The sequence below is a fragment of the Leucopleurus acutus genome, assembly GCF_964270905.1.
Source record: "Leucopleurus acutus genome assembly, chromosome: 9".
In the NCBI taxonomy this organism is placed as follows: Eukaryota; Metazoa; Chordata; class Mammalia; order Artiodactyla; family Delphinidae; genus Leucopleurus; species Leucopleurus acutus.
The window spans coordinates 49,810,809-49,834,375 of NC_139144.1; the positions used below are offsets into that span (position 1 = coordinate 49,810,809).

The 23,567-nt window shown below is 39.9% G+C and overlaps 1 protein-coding gene across 15 annotated transcripts in view; it reads right to left on the reverse strand.

Moving 5' to 3' along the window:
- DYNC1I1 (dynein cytoplasmic 1 intermediate chain 1) overlaps positions 1–23,567 on the reverse strand; it is a 506,528-nt gene that overhangs the window by 66,121 nt on the left and 416,840 nt on the right. For all 15 annotated transcript variants that reach the window (XM_082846457.1, XM_082846458.1, XM_082846450.1 and 12 more), the window contains 4 exons: positions 18,049–18,195; positions 13,990–14,103; positions 11,369–11,502; positions 7,601–7,745 (listed from right to left, as the gene is read on the reverse strand). In XM_082846457.1, coding sequence (XP_082702583.1) covers positions 7,601–7,745; positions 11,369–11,502; positions 13,990–14,103; positions 18,049–18,195 — 540 coding nt within the window. The remainder of the gene's footprint in view (positions 1–7,600; positions 7,746–11,368; positions 11,503–13,989; positions 14,104–18,048; positions 18,196–23,567) is intronic.

The window sequence follows — 23,567 nt, forward strand, 5'->3', positions numbered from 1 at the left end:
AAAGCCACCTAAAAACACACCCCTTGACATGGCCCTGCCCCTGTCACCAGAGTGACAAGACCCAGCTCCACCTACCAGTGAGTAGGCACCAGGCCTTCCCACCAGGAAGCCTGCACAAGCCCCTGGACCAATCTCACCCACCAGGGGGCAGACACCAGAAGCAAGAAGAACTAAAACCCTGCAGCCTGAGGAACAGAGACCACAAACACAAAAGGTTAGGCACAATGAGACGGCAGAGAAATATGTTCCAGATGAATGAACAAGATAAAGAAGAACAACTAAATGAAGTGGAGATAGGCAACTACCTGAAAAAGAATTCAGAGTAATGATAGTAAAGATGATCCAAGATCTTGGAAAAAGAATGGAGGCACAGGCTGAGAGAATACAAGAAATGTTTAATAAAGAGCTGGAAGCTTTAAAGAACAAACAGAGATACAATAACCAAAATGAAAAATACACTAGAAGGAATCAATAGCAGAATAAATGAGGCAGAAGAACGAATAAGTGAGCTGGAAGACAGATCGGTGGAAATCACTGCTGCAAAACAGAATAAAGAAAAAAGACTTAAAAGAAATGAGTAAAGTCTAAGAGACCTCTGGGGCAACATTAGAGGCACCAATATTTGCATTATAGGGGGCCTGAAAGGAGAGGAGAGAAAAGACCCGAGAAAATATTTGGAGAGATAATAGCTGAAAACTTCCCTAACATGGAAAAGGAAACAGTCACCCAAGTCCAAAAAGTGCAGAGAGTCCCAGACAGGATGAACGCAAGGAGGAACACACTGAGACGAACAGTAATCAAACTGACAGAAATTAAAGACAAAGAAAAAATATTAAAAGCAACAAGGGAAAAGCGACAAATAACATACAAGGGACCTCCCATAAGGTTATTAGCTGATTTCTCAGCAGAAACTCTGCAGGCCAGAAGGGAGTGGCACAATATATTTAAAGTGATGAAAGGGAGCGTCCCTGGTGGTGCAGTGGTTAAGAATTTGCCTGCTAATGCACGGGACATGGGTTTGAGCCCTCGTCCTGGAAGATCCCACATGCCGCGGAGCAACTAAGCCCGTGCGCCACAACTACTGAGCCTGCATGCCACAACTACTGAAGCCTGCTTGCCTAGAGCCCATGCTCCGCAACAGGAGAAGCCACTGCAATGAGAAGCCTGCGCACCACAACGAAGGGTAGCCCCCACTCGCTGCAACTAGAGAAAGCCTGCGTGCAGCAACGACGACCCAATGCAGCCAAAAATAAATGAATTAAAAAAAATAAAGTGATGAAAGAGAAAAACCTACAAGCAAGAATACTCTACCCATCAAAGCTCTCACTCAGATTTAACAGAGAAATCAACAGCTTCACAGACAAGCAAAAGCTAACAGAATTCAGCACAACCAGACCAGCTTTGGAACAGATGCCAAAAGAACTTCTCTAGGCAGAAAAGAAAAGGCCATAACTAGAAACAAGAAAATTATGAACAGGAAAGCTCACCGGTAAGGGCAAATATACAGTAAAAGTAGGAAATCATCCACAAACAAATATGATATCAAAACCAGCAATCATGAGAAGAGAAAACAAATGTGGGATATTGGAAATGCATTTGAAATTAAGAGACCAGCTACTTAAAACAAACTTGTATATACACAGACTGCTATATCAAAACCTCATGGTAACCACAAACCAAAAATCTACAATAGATACACACACACGAAAAAAGAAAAAGCAATCCAAACACAACAATAGTCATCAAATCACAAAAGAGAACAAAAGAGGAAGGGAAGAAAAAAGATCTACAAAAACAAATCCAAAACAATTAACAAAATGGCAATAAGAACATACATATCGATAATTACCTTAAACATAAACGAATAAGTGCTCCAACCAAAATACATAGACTGGCTGAATGGATACAAAAACAAGACCCATATATATGCTGTCTATAAGAGACTCACTTCAGATCTAGGGACACACAGAGAGTGAAAGTGAGGGGCTGGAAAAAGGTATTCCATGCAAATGAAAATCAAAAGAAAGCTAGAGTAGCAATACTCATATTAGACAAAATAGACTTTAAAATAAAGACTGTTACAAGAGACAAAGAAGGACACTACATAATGATCGAGTGATCAATCCGAGAAGAAGATATAACAATTGTAAATTGTAAATACATATGCACCCAACATAAGACCACCTCAATATATAAGCCAAATGCTAACAGCCATAAAAGGGAAAATCGAGAGTAAGACAATAATACTGGGGGACTTTAACTCCCCACTTACATCAATGGACAGATCATCCAGACACAAAATCAATAAGGAAACACAGGCCTTAAATGACGCATTAGACCAGATGGACTAATGGATATTTATAGAGCATTCCATGCAAAAGCAGAATACACATTCTTCCAAGTGCACGTGGAATATTCTCTAGGATAGATCAAATGCTGGGCCATAAAGAAAGCCTTGATAAATTTAAGAAAACTGAAATCATATCAAGCATCTTTTCTGACTGCAATGCTATGAGATTAGAAATCAACTACAAGAAAAAAAACTGTGAAAACCATAAACACGTGTAGGCTAAACAATATGCTACTAAACAACCAATGGATCACTGAAGAAATCAAAGAGGAAATTTTTAAAAATACCTAGAGACAAATGACAGTGAAAACACAACAATCCAAAACTTATGGGATGTGGCAAAAGCAATTCTCAAAAGGGAAGTTTATAGCAATACAATCTTACCTCAGGAAACAAGAAAAATCCCAAATAAACAATCTAACCTTACACCTAAAGCAACTAGAAAAAGAAGAATAAGCAAAATCCAAAGTTAGAAGAAGGAAAGAAATCATAAACATCAGAGCAGAAACAAATTAAATAGAGACAAAGAAAACAACAGAAAAGATCAGTGAAACTAAAAGCTGGTTCTTTGAAGAGATAAACAAAATTGACAAACCTTTAGCCAGAATCATCAAGAAAAAAAGAGGGCTCAAATCAATAACATTAGAAATAAAAAAGGAGAAGTTACAGCTGACATCACAGAAATACAAAGGATCATAAAAGACTACTACAAGCAACTATATGCCAATAAAATGTACAACCTAGAAGAAATGGTCAAATTCTTAGAAAGATACAATCTCCCAAACTGAACCAAGAATAGAAAGTATGAATAGACCAATCACAAGCACTGAAATTGAAACTGTGATTAAAAAACTCCCAACAACCAAAACTCCAGGACCAGATGGCTTCACAGGTGAATTCTACCAAACATTTAGAGAAGAGTTAACACCTATACTTCTGAAACTATTCCAAAATATTGCAGGGGAAGGAACACTCCCAAACTCATTCTATGAGGTATCACCCTGATACCAAAACCAGACAAAGATATCACAAAAAAAGAGACTTATATGCCAATATCACTAATGAACATAGATGCAAAAATCCTCAACAAAATATTACTAGCAAACCAAATCCAACAATACATTAAAAGGATCATACACCATAATCAAGTGGGATTTATCCCAGGGGTGCAAGGATTTTTCAATATCTGCAAATCAATCAGTGTGATGCACCACATTAACAAACTGAAGAATAAAAGCCATATGATCATCTCAATAGAAGCAGAAAATGGTTTTGACAAAATTCAGCACCCATTTACGATAAAAAGTCTCCAGAAAGTGGGCATAGAGGGAACCTACCTCAACATAACAAAGGCCATATATGACAAAACCCGAGGTAACATCATACTCAATGGTGAAAAGCTGAAAGCATTTCCTCTAAGATCAGGGACAAGACAAGAATGTTCACTCTTACCACTTTTATTCAACATAGCTTTGGAAGTCCTCTAATCACAGCAATCAGAGAAGAAAAAGTAATAAAAGAAATCCAAGTTTGAAAAGAAGTAAAACTGTCACCATTTGCAGATGACATGATACTATATACAGAAAATCCTAAAGATGCTACCAGAGAACTACTAGAGCTCATAAACAAACTTGGTAAAGTTGCAGGATACAAAATTAATACACGGAAATCTCTTGCATTTCTATACACTAAAAACAAAAGATCAGAAAGAGAAATTAAGGAAACAATCCCATTTACCACTGTATCAAAAAGAATAAAATACCTAGGAATAAACCTACCCAAGGAGGCAAAAGACCTGTACTTTGAAAACTATAAGACGCTGATGAAAGAAACTGAAGACGATACAAACAGATGGAAAGTTATACCAAGTTCTTGGATGGGAAGACTCAATATTGTCAAAATGACTATACTATCCAAGGCAATCTATAGATTCAATGCAATCCCTATTAAATTACCAATGGCACTTTCATGGAACTAGAACAAAACTTTTTAAATTTGTACGGAAACCTGTAAGACCCTGAATAGGCAAAGCAATCCTGAGAAAGAAAAACGGAGCTGGAGGAATCAGGCTGACTTCAGATTATACTACAAAGCTACAGCCATCAAAGCAGTATGGTACTGGCACAAAAACAGATATACAGATAAGTGGAACAGGATAGAAAGCCTAGAAATAAACCCATGCACCTATGGTCAATTAATCTACGACAAAGGAGGCAAGAAAATACAATGGAGAAAAGACAGTCTCTTCAATAAGTGGTGCTGGGAAAACTGGACAGCTACGTGCAAAAGAATGAAATTAGCACACTCCCTAATACTGTACACAAAAATAAACACAAAATGGATTAAAGACCTAAATGTAAGATTAAAGACCTATAAAACTCTTAGAGGAAAACACAGGCAGAACACTCTGACATAAATCTCAGCAATATCTTTCTGGATCCACCTCCTAGAGTAATGAAAATAAAAACAAAAATAAACAAATGGGACCTAATGAAACTTAAAAGCTTTTGCATAGCAAAGGAAACCATAAACAAAACAAAAAGATAACCCACAGAATGGGAGAAAATATTTGCAAACGAAGTGACCAAAAAGGGATTAATCTCCAAAATATACAAATAGCACATGCAGCTCAATATCAAAAAAAAAAAAAAAAAACCCAATCAACACAATCAAGAAGCGGGCAGAAGGTCAAAATAGACATTTCTCCAAAGAAGACATACAGATGCCCAAAAACCACATGAAAAGACGCTCAACTTTGCTAATTATCAGAGAAATGCAAATCAAAACTACAATGAGGTATCACCTCACACCGGTCAGAATGGCCATCATCAAAGTCTACAGACAATAAATGCTGGTGAGGATGTGGAGAAAAGGGAACCCTCCTACACTGCTGGTGAGAATATAAACTGGTACAACCATTATGGAGTACAGTATGGAGGCTCCTTAAAAAACAAAAACTAGAATTACCATATGATCTAGCAATCCCACTGATGGGCATATATCCAGAGAAAACCATAATTTGAATAGAAACATGCACCCCAATGTTCACTGCAGCACTATGTACAGCAGCGAAGACATGGAGGCAGTCTAAATGTCCATCAACAGAAGAGTGGATAAAGAAGATGTGGTACATATATATACAATGGAATATTAGCCACAAAAAAGAGTGAAATAATGCCGTTTGCAGAAACATAGGTGGACCTAGAGATTATTATACTAAGTGAAGTCAGAGAAATACAAATATCATATGATATCACTTATGTGGAATCTAAAAAAATGATACAAATGAACTTATTTACAAAACAGACTCACAGAGTTCAAAAACAAATTTATGGTTACCAAAGGGGAAAGGTCGGGGGAGGGATAAATCAGGAGATTGGGATTAATGTGTACACACTACTTTATATAAAATAACCAACAAGGACCTACTGTATAGCCCAGCTCAATATTCTGTAATAACCCACATGGGAAAAGAATCTGAAAATGAACTGAATCACTTTGCTGTATACCTGAAACTAACAAAACATTGTAAATCAACTATAAAATAAAAATTAAATTTAAAAAATATATAAGTAAAGATTAAATGGTGACAACATACTATTTACGTTTCTCATTTAAAAATATAGTGACCTCTATATTCTAGAGATCACTTCATAATAAGCATATGGACATCTTCATTTCTTTTCTACATCTGAATAGTACTCCTTCATGTGGATGTATCATACTTTTGATCTGTCCAGTGTCCTACTGATGGACTTTTGGGCTTTTTCCAATGTTTTGCTATTCAAGGTAGTCTTTGAACAACTATCCCTCTGCATAAGTCTTTTTCTTATTTATTGCTAGTACATCTTTGGCATAGAATCCTAGAAGCGGGAATTGCTGTCAATGAGCAAATATGCATTCATCATTTTCAGATATTGCCAAATTCCCCTCCATTAGCGTTGTATCATTTGCATTTCCAATGACAATGTATCAGAATGGTTGTTTTCTTTCGGTCTCCTCACAGAGTATGTTATCTTTTGGATTTCTGTCAGTCTCATAGTTGAGGTTTCTCAGCTTGGTTTGAGTTTGAATTTCTAAGTGTGGTTGTTTTTCATACAGTTAACAGCCAATTCTGTCATCTTGACACAGTCCTCTCCATTAATACCCAGGAAGCCCTATACGCAAACAATTCTAATTGTTTCCTATTTCTTGGGTTGTTACTTTTTAATCTTTTTTTTCTACCTCCATTTCTCCTGTTTATTTCATAAATATTTCTCTTTCTCTGCATTGTGTTTTAGCATTTCTTTTAAAGTCCACTCCTTGGACTTAATAAACGTTCTGATTGCAACTAGGTCCGTATGAGCAGCCCAAAGCGCTCCCTCTGCTTCTGTCCCGATTATCAAACTGCGTAGTGAAGGCTGTGAATTGTGCCTCCCAGCCACCTTAAATACGACCCGCACATCACTCCTCAGCAACATACACCTCCTTGGGTGTTCTCCACCGCAATGAATGCCACTACAGACCTCCAGTCGCCCCAGTCTTAAACCTGGGTTTCTTCCTGCTGACTCCCTCTCTCACCTTCCTTGTATCAAATCAGTCACCAGTTTCTGTGGCTTTTACCTCATAAATGATTCTCAAATCCATCTACGTCTCTCCATTCCAAACTACTGATCTAAGCCACTGTCATTTCTTCCCTGGACTCCTGCACCTTCCTTCCAGGTGGCTTTTTCTAGTTTTTCTTGCTCCCAAACATGGTCAGAATTACTTGTGAAAGCACAAATAGGATGGTGCCATTTACCAGCTTAAAAACCATCAAAAACTCAAAAATAACCCAAAACCAAGAAACCCAAGTCCCAAGTCCTGTATTTCCATAGGTACAGATGTATGTGAGTAAGTACTGCAATGCTCTGGACGCTCAACACTATACTGATAGCAGAGGGTACCTGGGATGGAAGGCAATGAAGGCGATGTCAGGGGCAGGCTTAGTATTGGTGAAGGAGGACTTGTTTTATCATTATTTGCATTGTTTGAATTTTTACAATTAGAGTGTTCTCCAGTATTACTTACATATGTTAAAATAGATAAAACGGACTGAGAAAGTGAGGCTTAACTAGCTCTGAGGCAGGTCGGGTTCACCAGAAGGTTGTACAAATTCCTAATGCCAGGTCTCCTGGAAGAGACTAAAGGTTCCCTACAACTACTCCCAAGAGACAAAAGTGTCCTCTTCCCCTGTGTATTTCCTGGGAATGTAAATCAAGGTTTTCTTACCTTTGTGGTCCACAGTTTGACGGTCCAGTCGAACGACGACGTGACAAACAGGTGTGAAAAGTCGATTGGGCCCACTGCCATGTGGCAGTTAATTCCTGTCACTGGCCCTTGGTGGCCTTCGAAGACTTCCCCAATACCTGCTTTGCTGCACAAAGACCACACAAGAGCAGAGTTTCAGTGACCTTCACAAAGCACTGATTACTTTACAAAAACCAGGCTTGTTTCTGCGTGATTACTTCTCCATGATTTAGCACAGCCATAAACCATCAGACATGAAACCACTTTCGGTTACCCTGAGAGAAGTAAATGCTAAACTACTCTTAGTGACTAAAAAGACAATATGGGGTGATACCGTCTTTTTAATCTTCAGAAGTTAATATCAAATTTTTACCATTTAATCCTTTTTCAGGAGTGCCTCAAAGCCCATCACTGTGGTTGCAGCTGCTTTGATGCAAAACACATACAGCCGGTCCTCTATAACCGCAGACGCGGAGCCCGCGATATGGAAGTCTGACTGTATTGTGCCGTTTTATAGAAGGGACTTGAGCATCCTCGGATTTGGGTACCTGCAAGGGCTTCTGGAACCAATTCCTCGTGGATTCGGATACCAAGGGACGACTGTACACTCAGATCTCAAAGCTTTCGTATTTGTAATAAGATGATTCTACTCTTGTGGTGACTTTGACACAACTCCCATTTTAACTCCTTCCAGGGAGCCTATTGGCTATAAAACTCCATATATCCTTGAATACATGCATTTACCCTTTTGAGAAAAAGTTCTTAAACTAAGCTGACATACCTGAAAATGTAAAACTTTGTGGAAACCCTTGTCACCACAAAATAATAGGCAAAATAACTTAAATGTCATATGGAGAAAATGTTTTCACTGAAAGCAGAAGAGTAATTTACAAATCCGCTAAATGTAAATTCCGTAAGGGCTGGTGCCTTGTTTAGCATGCAGTAAGTGCTCAATAAACATTTGTTGAACAAAACAGCAAAGAAAGAGGCAAACTTACGCCTTTTTCCCCAACAGGAGCACATTTGAGAAATGGCGATACAGTTTGAAAGTTATCCACAGACATATGTCGTTTATTTAACTAAGCTGGGGTTGTTCCCAGCCTCTATTATCCCACAATAGTCTGCACACAATCACACCCAATTAGAAAATATACCAAAATGCTGTATTTTAAAAATTCACGTGCACAAGGTTATAAATATGACAAATACAGAGGGATTGTGGAATCCATATATTATGTCACAAAGAGTGAGAATGCATTAAGTTATTAAAGAATGTAGGCTTCTGGAGCACCAGTAAATGTCAGTATGCTAAGGAAAATTTGAAATCATGAGCCAAGTGCTGCAGCATGTGTTCCATGTGACAGGCACTCAAAAATTATGCCTGGTCAAACTGCTAACAGCAGTTCCACACGTGATCATTTACATTTGTCCTAGAGAACATGAGGAACTGATCTTTGAAGTGGCCCCTGGTGAGACTCCATTTGCTCTTAACAGCATCCTGAAAGGGTTTATAGGGTGCAAAATAAAGAACTTATTTAATTTATGGAAGTGGATTTGCACCTTTTCCATGTTAGGTGAAACACAGAAATTTCGCACCTCTCCCCTGTAGCCCTATGTGACCCACTTAAGATCACTATGAAGCCCAATGCCTATGACTTTACAACTCTACTGAGATCTGTATTTTATATTTCAGATAGATGGACCAATGTAAAAAGCAAAATCAAGCTCACTGTAAAATGATTTGCGGTTTGTACCTTAGGTACCCTTCCTTTGAACCACAGTGCATCTTCTGATTGTGTTCGAAAAGGACAATAGCCACAGAACAAAAATATTCACCATGTAAATGGTTATTCACATTAGAGAAAATTTCTTAAAATCTGAAAGATATCAATGAACATGTTCTGTAGCCCTCACAGATAATTAAAGCCTTGGGTTAAGTCAACTGAACCTGTGCCCTGTCGATTCTAAAAAGTATGAGAGTCTGTCTGGCCCACTGTTGCTCTCTGTGCCTCTCTCATGCCACTTACGACGTTCTACCCGTCTTGCAGATGTTTGTGTGCTTACCTTTTCCACCATCATCAGTTTCTTGAAGATAGGAACAGGTTTAAATGATGTCTGCATGCCTGGCAACATCTAGCAATGCACTTTGCTGAGAGCAGTTGTGCAATGAACGTTTCCATGAATGAACAACTCTATCAGATCTTTCTATGCTTTCATAAAACTGATGTGTGGTTGTAGCCAATACTTAGGAAGTAGGACTATTGGGCATGGAATTATGAGGCACATCTTCCTAGTCATCTTTTACTCATGTGAGCAGGGAAAATACTGCTTGTTTCTGTGGAGAGCACAGTAGGGACTTCACAGCCTGTAACTGTGTGAATGGAAAAATCATATAGCTGAGCCACGGATGCCTGTTACTTCCACAAATCACAAATACACTGGAGTATGAACCTGGAACAATTTCTGGTTCCTCGTTCAATCTAAATAGCCTGTGGTGAGTGCAAGAGATGAAACATCAATTGAATTAGAACTACTAAAGTGAAAGAGAAATAACACACCAAGGTGAACACAGTGAACCTTTCAAAAGCTGTGAGTCCATTCATTAAGTCTTGCATGTAATTTTATAACCCAGTCTAAATTATCGAGTTCCACTTTTTCCTGAGATTTTTCCAGGAGCACCTGCCAATCTCTCAACCAAGACAGGATTCTTATCACCTGGAATCTTCATTCTGCCTTATGTATCTCATACTATTTCAGCCTCTGATTGAGAGGAAGGGCCCTAAGGCACTTCTCTATATTATTTGGTTGTTGTCATTCTTTATTCCCCATATAAATTTTTAACTCCTCACTTACTATGTGCCACACACCAGGCAGGAAACCAATGACGAAATGGAAATAGTTTAGTAAGAGAAAAATGGCAGATGACTGAATAGTTGAAATAAAATGGGATGAATGCTAATGTAGAAGTGATACGAAAATATATAAAACAACAAACCTATCTGACAGCTTGTAGTCCTATCCCATTTATTCCACTTTAATTTTCTCCATAGTACTTATCATCTTACACCACATATTCACCTGTTTATTATTTTACTGTCATTCACCCTCAACCAGAATATGAACTCCAGGTCTGTTTTGTTCCCTACTGCATCCTTATGACATGGTGGTGCCTGGCACATGGTAGGTTCTTAGGAAATACTCCTTGAAAGAATGAATGAATAAAGGGAATGAAAATGCTATGGAAACATAAAGAGCGAAATGATTTTCTTTGTCCAAGAGAGTCAAGAGAGGCTTCAGCGTGGAAAGACCTTTGTTCTGGCTCTCGAAGGGTGAGAGGGAATTAACCAGGCCAAGATGGGAGAAATACCAGACCCAGCGGGAGAAACCAAACGTACAAACTCACAGAGGTGTGGTGGGGAGGGGTGCGTGGCTGGAGCCTGAAGGCTGAGGCTGGGAAGGGGCAGGCAGTCAAGGGTAATCAAGAATCTTCTATGATACGCTAAGAAGCTTGGACTTTTTCCTTCAGGCAGTGTGAACCATCAAAGGCTTACAAACGGCTAAAGCCTTACAAAGGCTTACAAATGGCATCCTTATAGCAGAAGGATGCTATAAAATAGTGAAGACATGAGGCTGTGATTTGCATTTCTTCAGAAATGCCTTTCTCATAACGCAAGGTGGTTATAATCCAGAAAGCGATAACAGACTTTTGGAAATGAAGAACACGTCATCGGTAAGAAAACAGAAACTCACCTTCCATGACGACAGGCCGTGTAGACGGTACCCTCCTCGCTGCCAACCACGAAGTTATTGACGTCTCCCGTTGGGAAAGCCATTCCGGTAACGGCCACAGGCTTGGACTTATTGTACACCAGCTCCATGCTCTCCTACCAAAACATGGCGTGGTTACATCCCCTCTGTCAACTCCTTGCCATGCCAAAGATAGCACGGAAAAATCATTTGACTAAATCGCCTGTTTGCTTTTCACACAGCGTTACAAAAGACCCCGGCTGTGCCAGAAACCACGCTTTACTGCCCCTGACATTCATGCTTCTGTGTATCTCTGGTTTCAGGCCGGCTGTATTTCATCAGTGTGTGTGCTGCTTCTGAAGTCAGGCAGAGATGACAGGTGAGAATTTTGAAACTAATGGTGCAGAAACTAAAGATAATACTGTAATGGTTACACTTGTCAGCCCCAGGCTTTAATACAACACACAATACCCTTATATTTACAAACATTTTCAACATCAATTGTTCGTGAGAATACACTTGTATTAATATCAGATGTACTAAGCACGTTTGGCAAAGCAGGAGTGTGTGTCCTCCATGGACTGAAACCAGAAAGTTGTCACTCAGGTCATAAAAACCAGATTTCAACAGGGACTAGATTTCATGAAGGGCAGACATTGGGTGTGTAGGCTCTAAGCCTGCAAAAGACAATGTTTAAATAAGTCTTTAAAATGGTAAATGAGAGTCTTTATTTTACCTAAAATGATTTTCAAAATTGGGAATTCAAGTGTATTTTAAAAGACATTCTGCTGAATTAAGTTTAACGACAGTGAAGAACAGTTAAGTATAACTAACATCCTTGAGTATTTCTGGCTATTTACATCAAACAGCCTGCTTTGTGCACCTAAAGTAAGTTTAAAACAACATTCTAGGGGATCATGTCATTCTGTTTGGAAGTTTAGTCTTTTTTTATGCAAACAAATAAACCTAGTCATCGCAGCTAAGGAGTCCATAAATCGGAAGCACATGCTAACAGTCTGGGAAGCACAGACCACGTGGTCATGTGACATGCCTGCAGTTTGTGAGATCCAGACGCAGCGCGTGCTTTAGTGAGGGGATGCTGTGACAGTGTAATACAGAAACCTAGACCAACCGGGGGTCTGCTCCATGGCTAAAATTAGCAGAGGGAAGGTACAGTCTCTTGGTCACCCACTTGGGACAGAGAGGGAATAGGGCAACTGTTGTCTGTTCCCATGTCTGCCTGCCATCCACAGCCATGCCACGAAATGCTCCATCTCTGTACAGAGACAGGCGTCTGCGGGCATGCCAAAACTAATAAAAATGGTCATGTAGCCCCCGTACGACTGGCTTTAACCTAAACAAACACACATTTAATCAGCAAAATGGGCAATTAAAAATTCCTAATTAGAGGGTTCGCTCATATCTGTTTGCTTTTAAAAGAAAACAACATATTGCTGAGAAATTTAAGACAAAGCTATAAAATACCCACACACAACTCCCAACTTGTATAAATGTTAAAGATCAGCAAAAATAGAGGAACTTAAATTGTAAGGAACTTATTAGCTCTCCCCCCACACTAAAATTATAAAAAGAACTTCTTTAGTCTTAGTATTCTCTTCATCTGTTATTTTGTGGAAACTTATAGCGAGGTTCCTTTCAGTTTCCACATTTCCTTATGTATCCTGAAACTTCTAATGTCTTCTAAAATTGTGACAGAGACATCCCAGCATTGTTATTCCAGGAAAGGGAATAGGAATGTTAAAATTGAGAAGTATATCCTAGATATCTTTTACAATTTTCTTGATGTTTCCTCACATTGTCAAAGGCTATAACAGGAAATTCTTCTCTGTTTTTAGCTGGAGGACAGTGAAGTACTTTTTTCCCCAAGAAATGTGGAAAGAGTATGGATATGTGTGTATTTATCTGTGGGTATGAGTGGTGTCTTCCGTGTGAGTGTACATACATATACTCTGAAAGTTGCACTTAGATGCCTCCCCCCAATGGACTCTTGCACTTCTGCTCCTTTGTTTAGCTCTCATTACTGTAATCAGGAGCAGTTTGGAAACCTTGGAACTTTTTCATTTTCAACTTCTTGTTTTTTTGAGCAAGGAATGGCAGGAGCCACCCTAAGAAACATTCCAGAGGAGAAAACAGATGGTTGGACAAATTCTTCAAACACACAAGGCAGTTGTCTAGGCTACAGATACAAGCAAGGGCTTGGATTTCTGTTTTGCTGGGATACCTTTTCTCCAAGGCAAGGACCCATCAGGGATCGCTCCGCTGAGTTCCAACCCCGTTTATATTTGTTTAACAATGCTGTAGGGTAAGTACGATTCCTACCACAGCCAACTTCCATAATTACTATGCTTTAAAATGGATTATTTCATTTTCACTTGAAACTGACCTAAGGATTAACGTATTACAATAATTACATGATTTGCGGTAAAGGAAATGGGTTTGGCTTCAAGAGGAGGCTGCTGAAAACAGGCACCACTCTTTCAAGTGCACACATTGATTTTAGGTCCTATAGGATGTGAGAGTTTGGCTTTTCGGAACTCTGTTCCATTAGGCAGGTTATCTCTTTTAACCAAGATGCTCTTATGTGTAGGGGAAAACAAACCCACCTGTGGAGTGGAGAGCATGTCCAGGCTCCAGGAACACATTTTACCATCGGTAGAGACAGTGATGAGGTTATGAGCATTCTGGGTCCCAACAACATTTACACAGTACACGGGATGCTGCAGAAACATAAACATGGAGGATCAAACCCTGATCCAAGAGGAAATGCTTACATCTGAGTGTCAAACACATTACTCTAAAACAAGGATTAAGGAGTGACATAATCCCACAATAATACAAGCCTCAGGTCATTTGCCACTTTTGATTTGAACCTGATTTCTTTTTAAAAGCTCTGGCAGCAACACGTCGTAGTGGAAATACTCAGAAAGCTTCACCTTGCTCGGTCAGATGCAGTACAATGGAGCTGAAGCAAACGGGAGCAAATGAGGATTGATGGGACAGAAGGTGCACAGGGAGGTGAATGTGTATTACTTGAATGAGGCTCCACCACACAGTCTGGCTTCTAACCTCACCATGAGTGATGGAAAAAGACAGTCTTCAAAAGGGTAGAACAACTGCCTTTTGGAAGGAGTGTTAACTAACTCCGGAGTTGAGTGCGTTATAGCCACAGTGCCAGACATTTGTTAACATGCTTTATAAAAAGTGGTTAATATTCATCAGCCTCTTTGATTTGAGGGAGAGATACTGGTGGTGGAAATTATTGGCACAAGGAACCTAGTAAGATTAAATTAGGCTTCTTTATGTTGCTGTAAAACCTAGGATAATGATAGATTTATTTCTCAAAATATTGTTTAGGGTTGTACGGAGGCTTAGATCTGGCCAGGGCCTTGAGAAAGGTCACTTAAACATCCCAGGAATCATAAGCAAGATGCTGTAACCTTTTTTCATAATGCAAGAAGGTTATGCTACTCTGTAGAATCCTCAATGGTAGGCTAAAATCATTTGCAGCTGCACATTAAATACTAAATGCAAGGTTAGCAGAAGCACAACGTAGCAGTAATTTGGGTTAGATTTCAGGCAGCTTAGCCATCAGTGGCCAAACCACAACTTAGTCGATGCTTCTCTGTGCAAATAGCTGACAGTCTGAGTCTCTCTCTTGATGAGTTACTGTCCATAATACCTAGCCACAACAACAATGAAACAATCTCTAATATTGCAAAGTTGATATTATATAAAGGATGGTTCCCAAACTATTATTATCATATAAACTCCTGGTCAGAAGGAACTGTAATAACTATAAGTATAGCTGTTCATCTGCCTCTCCCAAGAAGTGGTCCAAACTCTGCTTAAACACCTTTCTTAGCCAGTTTTAGCACTAATTCTTGGGCAGTTCCTCCTTCTACCAATGGGGATGAAGAAAGCTCAAGGAAATACTTTCAGTGAAGTGCCCTCTGACATCATATACATCAAGTCAAATAATACGTACAGATTGTTCTTATATTACCCCTCCTCCCCCCAGTCTTGTCTTGCTCTGACAAATCATCACCAATTCCTTCAAATGCGCTGAGGACCTGGTTTTCAATACCTTCCGCAACCTGGACACTCTCTTTTGAATACGCTATATTTTGTCCGAGTTCCCCTTCCAGTGAAGTTCTGAGAATGAAACATAACCGTCTACGTACATTCTGACTAACTGAATACAGAAATACAGGGAGCATTGAATTGTCACTTCTCATGTGATAAAAAAAAAAAACGCCTGTATTAACGCATCTTAAGATTTACACTTGTTTTGGCAACTGCATCACCTCTTTTACCCATGCTGATGGAGAGTCAACCAAGTCCCTATGTCTTTTTCACACCACGTTCCTGCAGAAACCTGGACAGTGGTAAGTACAGCAGAGATCTGGAACGAAATATTCTTCTGATCAGGTCTCTAAATACCAAAAGGACCGACTGGTTGTGGGGCTGTGGACAATGCTTTTTCCCAAGTCTCTGGTGTATGTGGAACGTACAGCAGAGTACAAACTCAAGGGTGAGTCACATGGCGTTCTAAGCTCTGCACGCAAATAAACTGGAAGAATGGATGAGACACATTGTCGCCTGAAAATGGCAGACTCAGTAAACTGAAGAATGAGAAAGCAAGGTCCAAACATTGTTATGAGCCCCAAATCTGCCTAGTGTTTTTTAGCAAGAGTCCAACAGGGTTTCTTCTGTTAACCACAGAGCATCAACACAAATCTCCAAAACCCTAATGGATCGGGACTCCTAAGGGTGGGTGTAGTAGGGAAAGAAGGCATCTAGAAGGATGTAGAGAGCAAATGCCCTGAGAAGGAATGTGTGTGGTAGCCCCTCCCTGGCTTTAATCAGTACTACTGGCCTGTGCTTTCAGGAGCAATAAAACTCAGTTTAAGTTTAAAAGAAAAGAGAGATGTAAAGAAACCAGAACAGAAGCAGACACGTGGGCATGCCTACTTATACACACACACAAACACACATCACCCTGCTTAATGGAAAGAAAAAAGCAACGGTACCGCTCATTTTTCCAGTATAGAAGCCAGATTGTTTTTATTTATTTTAGGAATAAACTTACTGTGTGCCAGAAGGTTTTTGCTTTAATTAGGATTTCCTGTTGTCCCAAATGCATATGTGTGGTGGGTGTGAAAGGAAATTAGTTAGTAATCTGTGGTGGGACTCTCTTTCCTTAACCACTTTTGATCCTGGTACCAATGAGCCAGGCATGAGTGGAAGTTGAAAGACAAGTCTCAAAATTAACTGTGCTCTTTGAGCTGTGGATTCAACGAAACACAGCAAAAGAGAAAAAAAATGTTATTTTATTTTCTAACAGAAATAATGTCACTCTGTTTGATAATTACAGTATTTTCGTTGTGAAGATCACATCCTAAGTTGCTTGGAAAAGAGATGAATACTTTGGAAGAGCCCCTGCAGCATTTGGATTCTCCCCAAAAGCTTCGTGCTAAACGTTCTGATACCTGGATTTATAACTTTTTGAAATTTCAGGAGGTATGCTCACAAACGCACCAGATAGGGCCAAGGGCCAAGAAATGGCTTCATGCTCCTTGAGCAAACACCTGCATCAAGCCCGTCTCCTCTTGGGTCACAATTTTCTGTTATTAGTTTGGAGAAATGGGGTAGGCAAGAGCAATTTTCCCAGATTCCCAAGAACTAGTTTCACCTGCATGTGTGTTAGGCCCAAGTCAATCAGAATTAAGGCTGACTTGGTATTTGTCATTTCCCATCGTCGATCTTACAAGAGTGGAAGAATTTTCCTCTTCATGGTCTCGGCTAAAGCAGCGAGCAGTTCTTTTTCAAAGCTAGAGGGTTTTGAGGCCAGCAGATGAAACAAATGAGGCAACCACATTAAGGAAATTGAAACAATAGCAGAGCTGTATCCTTGGGCATAATTTGGGCATTTCAGAGAAAGGACATCAATTCCCCTGAATGTCAGGGTAGCAGAGATTGATGGAGACATGCCTGTCTTCTTATTCCTCCTAACAATTGCTAAACACACCTGTCATTCTCTTAAAGGAAATGACAGACTAGTTGTCTTACGAACACTGTACTGAAACTCTTCTGCTAAATTATGGGTAATGGTTTTGAGATGTTGACTTTTAACCCTAGGGATTATACTGTCACTGTAGACTTTATCGTTGAGACTTACACCATGCATTCCAGAATTTAAAGTCACAGCACTCCCTCAAATCACAAGTGGAAAAGGCCTATTGGCAAAAGTCCCATATGCCATCCCTAGACAGAAAGTGCTTACTCTTTATGGTCTATTTGAAAATATGAGTTTCCACCTTATAATGTAAATGTGAAGAGTTTCTTTGGGAAAACAATTTCACAGATGCTTCTTCCAAGGTTTCTTCCTGGGGCATTTTTTAGTTTTAAGCTATCCTCCCTGTAGGAGGACATCCAAAGAGATCCTTTCTATGTGTTAAAACTTGTAGATCGTTAAGAGTCCTCTAAACCCAGTGCTTCCTTCATCTACTTTCCACTCGGCTTTCCTTTAGTCAGTCAGAAAGCAATCACTATACATTAGATACTTCGAAGTTGGAGTTACTAACAACAGCCGTACTTCTGTCAGTTATCCCCTCTTTCAGGGCTTGGATGGCTGACCGGGATGTGACAAAAGCTTGACTTACTGTGTGTGCAGCAGCCGACAAGGGTGTCCGCTGGACTGGCGTCCTCCGATGACTGCGATTATCCCACAGGACAATCTGGCCCGAGTAAGTCCCACCAACTACCAAATTGGGATGGAAACGAGCAAAGCAGACTGACATCACAGAGGACTGTGGGAGGGAAGAGGAGAAAGGTATCGTGTGAAATGGTTAGAGGAGGCTTGTTTCTTCCTGAAGAAAAAAAAACTGCTCATCCCATAAACTCAGCACATCCTGGAAAACACAAAGCAAATGTTAAGTGCAGAGCGTGTAGGACATTTTGTACACAGACACAGAATTTCCCTGGAGAGGTTAGCCGATGTTTACTCCTTGAAACTTGAAATCTGAAGTCTCGGCCACGTCATCAAATAGGCATAAACCCTATCTTACGTACATCATGTTTTGTGGTCTGTAAAGCTTGGGTTTGTGGATATTTCCCATTTATCAATAAAATCACATCAGAATTAATATTAATTCTCCATTAGTCTCTACAAAACAATTCTTTATTTGAGGGCGTGTCTGCATCCGTGTACAGTGCTGGCAAGGCTCTGAGGACTCTGAGACTGGGTACTTTTTTTTTCTTTTTGGCTTAATGTAGACTTCTAGGAAGTGTACTGATCTCAGACTGATCCAACTGGTTCCTCCCCAAATTCCCTCGCCTCCCATGGGCATTCTCCTGACCTTTATCCTGCCCACTTCAGACAATTCTTAATGTTATTCTTTGCCTATTTTAACAGTCAGAAATGGATTTCAGTCCAGCTCTGCCATGGCCTGTCATAGCATCATGAATGTGGTTTCTAAAATTCCACAGAAGACTACCGGGCACTACATTTTATAGGAAATTACTTAGCTGAGCAGGAGCCATGATATATTTAAAATCAGACAAGCTGGCTGTTCCACATTTGCTAAGAAGTCCACTGTGACTCCTGTTGTGCTTTACATGGTTGCATTTATACACAAAAGTAATTGTTTTTAATAAACCCATTTCACCCTTTCAGTTAAATTCAATGAGTGGATCTTATGTGTAAGGAAGGCATTGTACCAGGCATGATGAGAATACAAAGGTAGTCACTGCCCTCGACAAACCCGTGCCCTAGGAAAGAAAACTAAAAAGCATGCGTTCGGTGAACATGCTGCCGCTGGTCCCTACATGCTAGTCCACACCTTTGTATGGAATAAAAAAAGGTGCCTCTCTGCACAACATAGTCACGTGGGCGTGCGCCTTGGCAAGTGGGGAGGAAGGTAGATTTTTGTCCTCACTTGTCCCTTGGGTTTGAGATGCTTATGCAGGTCACAACTTGCACACACAAGCAGCAGCCCTGACGGTGATATGGGCCATGACTAGGTCACAGGAGCGTGTGTGTGTGTGTGGCGTGGAGGGGGGTGGTGAGAAAGGTTTGGTTTAGCTAGGAGAGGGGAAAAAAGAGGGGAGCGGAAAGGGTGGGATGATTAGAAAGACCTCATGAAAGGGAATGCATCACCCTTGATGTACATGTGGAATGTTCAGCAAGTGGAGAGGAAAAGAAACAGTGATCCCTGAGAGATGGGATAATGGGAAGACAAGACCGGAGGCTCCAAAGCAGAGGCTGCTGAACAGCCACAGTCTGGTTTGGCTGGAAGAAGCTTGCATGGAAGAAGCAGGGAGTAGGAAATGTGACTGAAGGGTTCACCTGGGCCAGACAAGAGTGGACCTTGAATGGCAGGCACTGCGTGGACTGTTTTCTGTGGGCAATAGTGAGAAATCACTGCTTTCTGAGCAGAGAGAGACAGAGAGAGAGAGACAGAGAGAGGGTCAACGGTTTAACTGTTACGCCAGTAAAGCAAAGAAGTCATTGACAAAGAAACGATAACCTCTTTGTGACTGGGAAGCTAACTGTCCATTAAAAAAAAAAAAAAAGTCAGATCTACTATCAGCCTAAGGCTAGCTCCTACTCAGGGTCTCAGATTCTCTGAAGTACAATAAAGAATGTAGACTATTTTTCGATGTCATGTTTTCCTAGTTTGAATGATTCTCAATTCCAATTCCTTGAGCACGATTCAATGGGGAGCATGCTTGTGCCCCAATCTGGTTTTCATAAAGTTCAAGAATAACTCTCAATAATGGTACTGAATTAAAGAAAAAGAAAATAATGCTGGTCAGCTTCTTGTTTTTACACATCTCACAGAAACGATTCTGAGCTTTCAATTGATGAAATTCTTTTTCTGCTTGAGCTATGTTGGAGACATTTTCTTTGAAACTTCAGAAAGACTTAAAATTATCCAGGTGGTATCAACAATTGAATTTACCAAAGCTCTCCAATGGATATAGATAAAGGAATGTCATTAAATTTGAAAAATCCAGAATTAAACCACTTAATTGCTTTTGTGTTTCACTTAAATCTCAGCAAATACTGCTCCAAACCTTACACAGTTTGTTAAGAGACTAAACTACAGAAAAACAGTGGAGGTATTTCTACAAAACAGAAATACATAGTTGGTGATCAACCAGAATCCAACACCACAAGGTGAGAACTTAATTCCTACTTTTTCATTCGTTAGTGTGTCCACTTTGCATTCATTCATTAAACACACAGTGCTAAGTACTAACTAAATCATTTAAAAAAACGTTAAATGTCAGAAAAGCACCCCCATCTCGAATTCAGAATTCTCTTTACATTTGATAAAAAGTCAAATTATTATGAAACAGAAACAGACTCATAGACATCGAAAACAAATTTATGGTTACCAAAGGGGAAAAGGGTGGGGGAGGGATAAGTTAGGAGTTTGGGATTAGCAGATACAAACTACTATATATAATATAGGTAAGAAACAAGGTCCTACTGTATAGAACAGGAAACTATATTCAATATCCTATAATAAAACAATGGAAAGAATATGAAAAAGAATATATATATATAACTGAATCACTTGCTGTACACCAGAAACAAACAACATTGTAAATCAATTATACTTTAATTTAAAAAAGTCAAATTGGTACTAAAAAAAAAAAGAGTAACACCACTTTGGAGCATCAGAGTTCTGCCATTAGAGTCTACTTTGTTTTGCTGAAAACCAATCTTTACGATACCTCCATGAGGAAAAAAAGAGTAGAAATACTTATTTTATATCTGGAAGATTAGAAATGATGGAGAATTTGTGATTCATCAATTGCACTTATTTTTTTAAGCTCAGTATGTTAATTATAGTAAATATTCTATGTATTATAGACTATGTATAAATGTTAAAAATAGATCTCTAGGGTATGCCACATTTGACATAGTATTATTCATACGGAAACTCTAAGGCAGTATGATCACAATTATCTACATGTAAAGTTTAGAATTTAGTCATTTCTTGAGATGTTTCAAAGTACCCTGATGTTTGATTTAATGGTAGCAAACACTTGGTTGATTGACTGAATTTTTAATTTTTCATCCAAATGTTTAGGTTACTTTAGACACATGGGAACAGTCCCCCAACTACAGTCCTGACAGAGACAGCTCCTCTTCTAATTTGGAAAGTCTGCATCAAACTGCGACTAGTAAAGTGTCTTAGAAAAATCCCTGCAACCTTGCACTGTTCATACAGCTACTGATCTAGTTGTTGTTGCCAATTGTCATGGAATTTATTGACTGTCAGCATAAAGAGCAAAGGATGATATCATCCTGTCAGTTATATCCATTGGGTAAAGAGTAAAAAAGCATTCCAGAAAAAGTGACTGACACTACTAAAACATGTGGCTTTCTGTTGCTCTCATATTTAACAGTTGTTGTTCTATGTTGTTCTCATATTAATATTTTCTGAAGACATATTCTATGAAAAACATTAATAATACTAATGCTATCTTAAAAATTTCATCACTCTCCTGGGCATTTAAAATTTTGTATTCACTCAGTTATTCAGTGTCATAAATAAAGCATTACATGACTAATACAATTTAGACAAACAAATTGGAAACAAGAAGCTTCCCTACCCTTGTTATTCTTGGCTCTGTAAGAATACGTATCTATATAGTTTGTAGTTTTAACTGTTTACCTATTTTATTTTTTTCTTTAAAATATTAGAGCCTTGAGGGCTTCCCTGGTGGCACAGTGGTTGAGAGTCCACCTGCCGATGCAGGGGACACGGGTTCGTGCCCCGGTCTGGGAAGATCCCACATGACGCAGAGCGGCTGGGCCCGTGAGCCATGGCCGCTGAGCCTGCGCTCCGCAATGGGAGAGGCCACAACAGTGAGCGGCCCGCGTACCGCAAAAAAAAAAATTAGAGCCTTGAAATTATTTTGGAAAATAACATATGGCCTTTAAACATTCAAATCAAGTAGTTTACATAAGTGGAAAAATAATGATAAAGATGATGAGAATTTTGGGACAATGCTGACGGTTTAATCAAAGTAAGTTTTCCCGAGACTACAGTCGAACTGTTTTAACACAGCTAGTGATTTCATTTACGTGGCCATGTTGATGGTCAAATCAGGCCCCAGAAATATGATAAGCTCCTATTAAAAGCTTCGTGTAGAAGTGGTGAGCTTGACCATCTATATTCCAATACAAGTAACACAGAGACATTATTACACGAGGAACCACTATTTCCAATAGGACGAGCATGCCATTTTGATTATTTTACATACTATAGTTCCCCCAAACCAGGAGAAGCAAGGTGGTGAGACTACGTCTGGAGGATCAGGCTATCTCTATTGACAGTTTCTGGTGTCCTCCGCAGACGCGGGCACCCAGAGGCTCCTGAGGAAACTGTTTATCTTCTAATCTTGTACAGAATGCCTGGTGCAAAGGCAGCCCTCCTCCTTAACCATATTGCCACATGGCCATTTGCACACGAGCTGACCCACTAGAACAGGGTTCCACGCTCTCGTCATCTATTTCGAGACCAGGCAGTTAATTTCACCCCACTCACTAAGGGAATTCCACAGAGACGAGCCGGGCGGAGGCTCCATTCTCCACGTCTCCCTCCTCGCACTGCACACCAACTGCATTCAATTCCAGTCGGCCCCGAGCCCTCTTTAAGTGGCTGTGGGGCTGTTTTCTATTTTATAGAGTTAATCCAGACCAGCTTAAGGATGGTACTTTCCCTTAACCACAGACCCAGATGCCCAGGGCAAACAGCCTTTGGTCACTGCTGGTTGGGCAGCTGGTGCCGTAGGTTCACATTTGATCTGGTCGCCCGGGTCCTTTTGTGTGTAGCACTCTGCCCGCTCCCCAGCCATCATGCCTGGGCAGGAGGGATAGGGGCCCTGCATTCAAAAGCATCTCTTATTTCAAGTACCATCTCTTCTGGGGAGAAGTTAATCCTTGAGAGGGAATGGCCATATTGTTGCCATATGCTGTTTAATGGTGGCTGACATTTTATTTGCCTAAAAGCTAATGCTTAGCTGTCAGAGGGTTGTGAGGCAGACAGATCAGATGCTTCTGGCTACTAGTGCGCTAGTATATATTTCTGCAAGTACCTAAGAAACCCTCAAAGATAGTTCTTATGTTAATGGAAACAAATGTAATTGGAGAACACTGCTG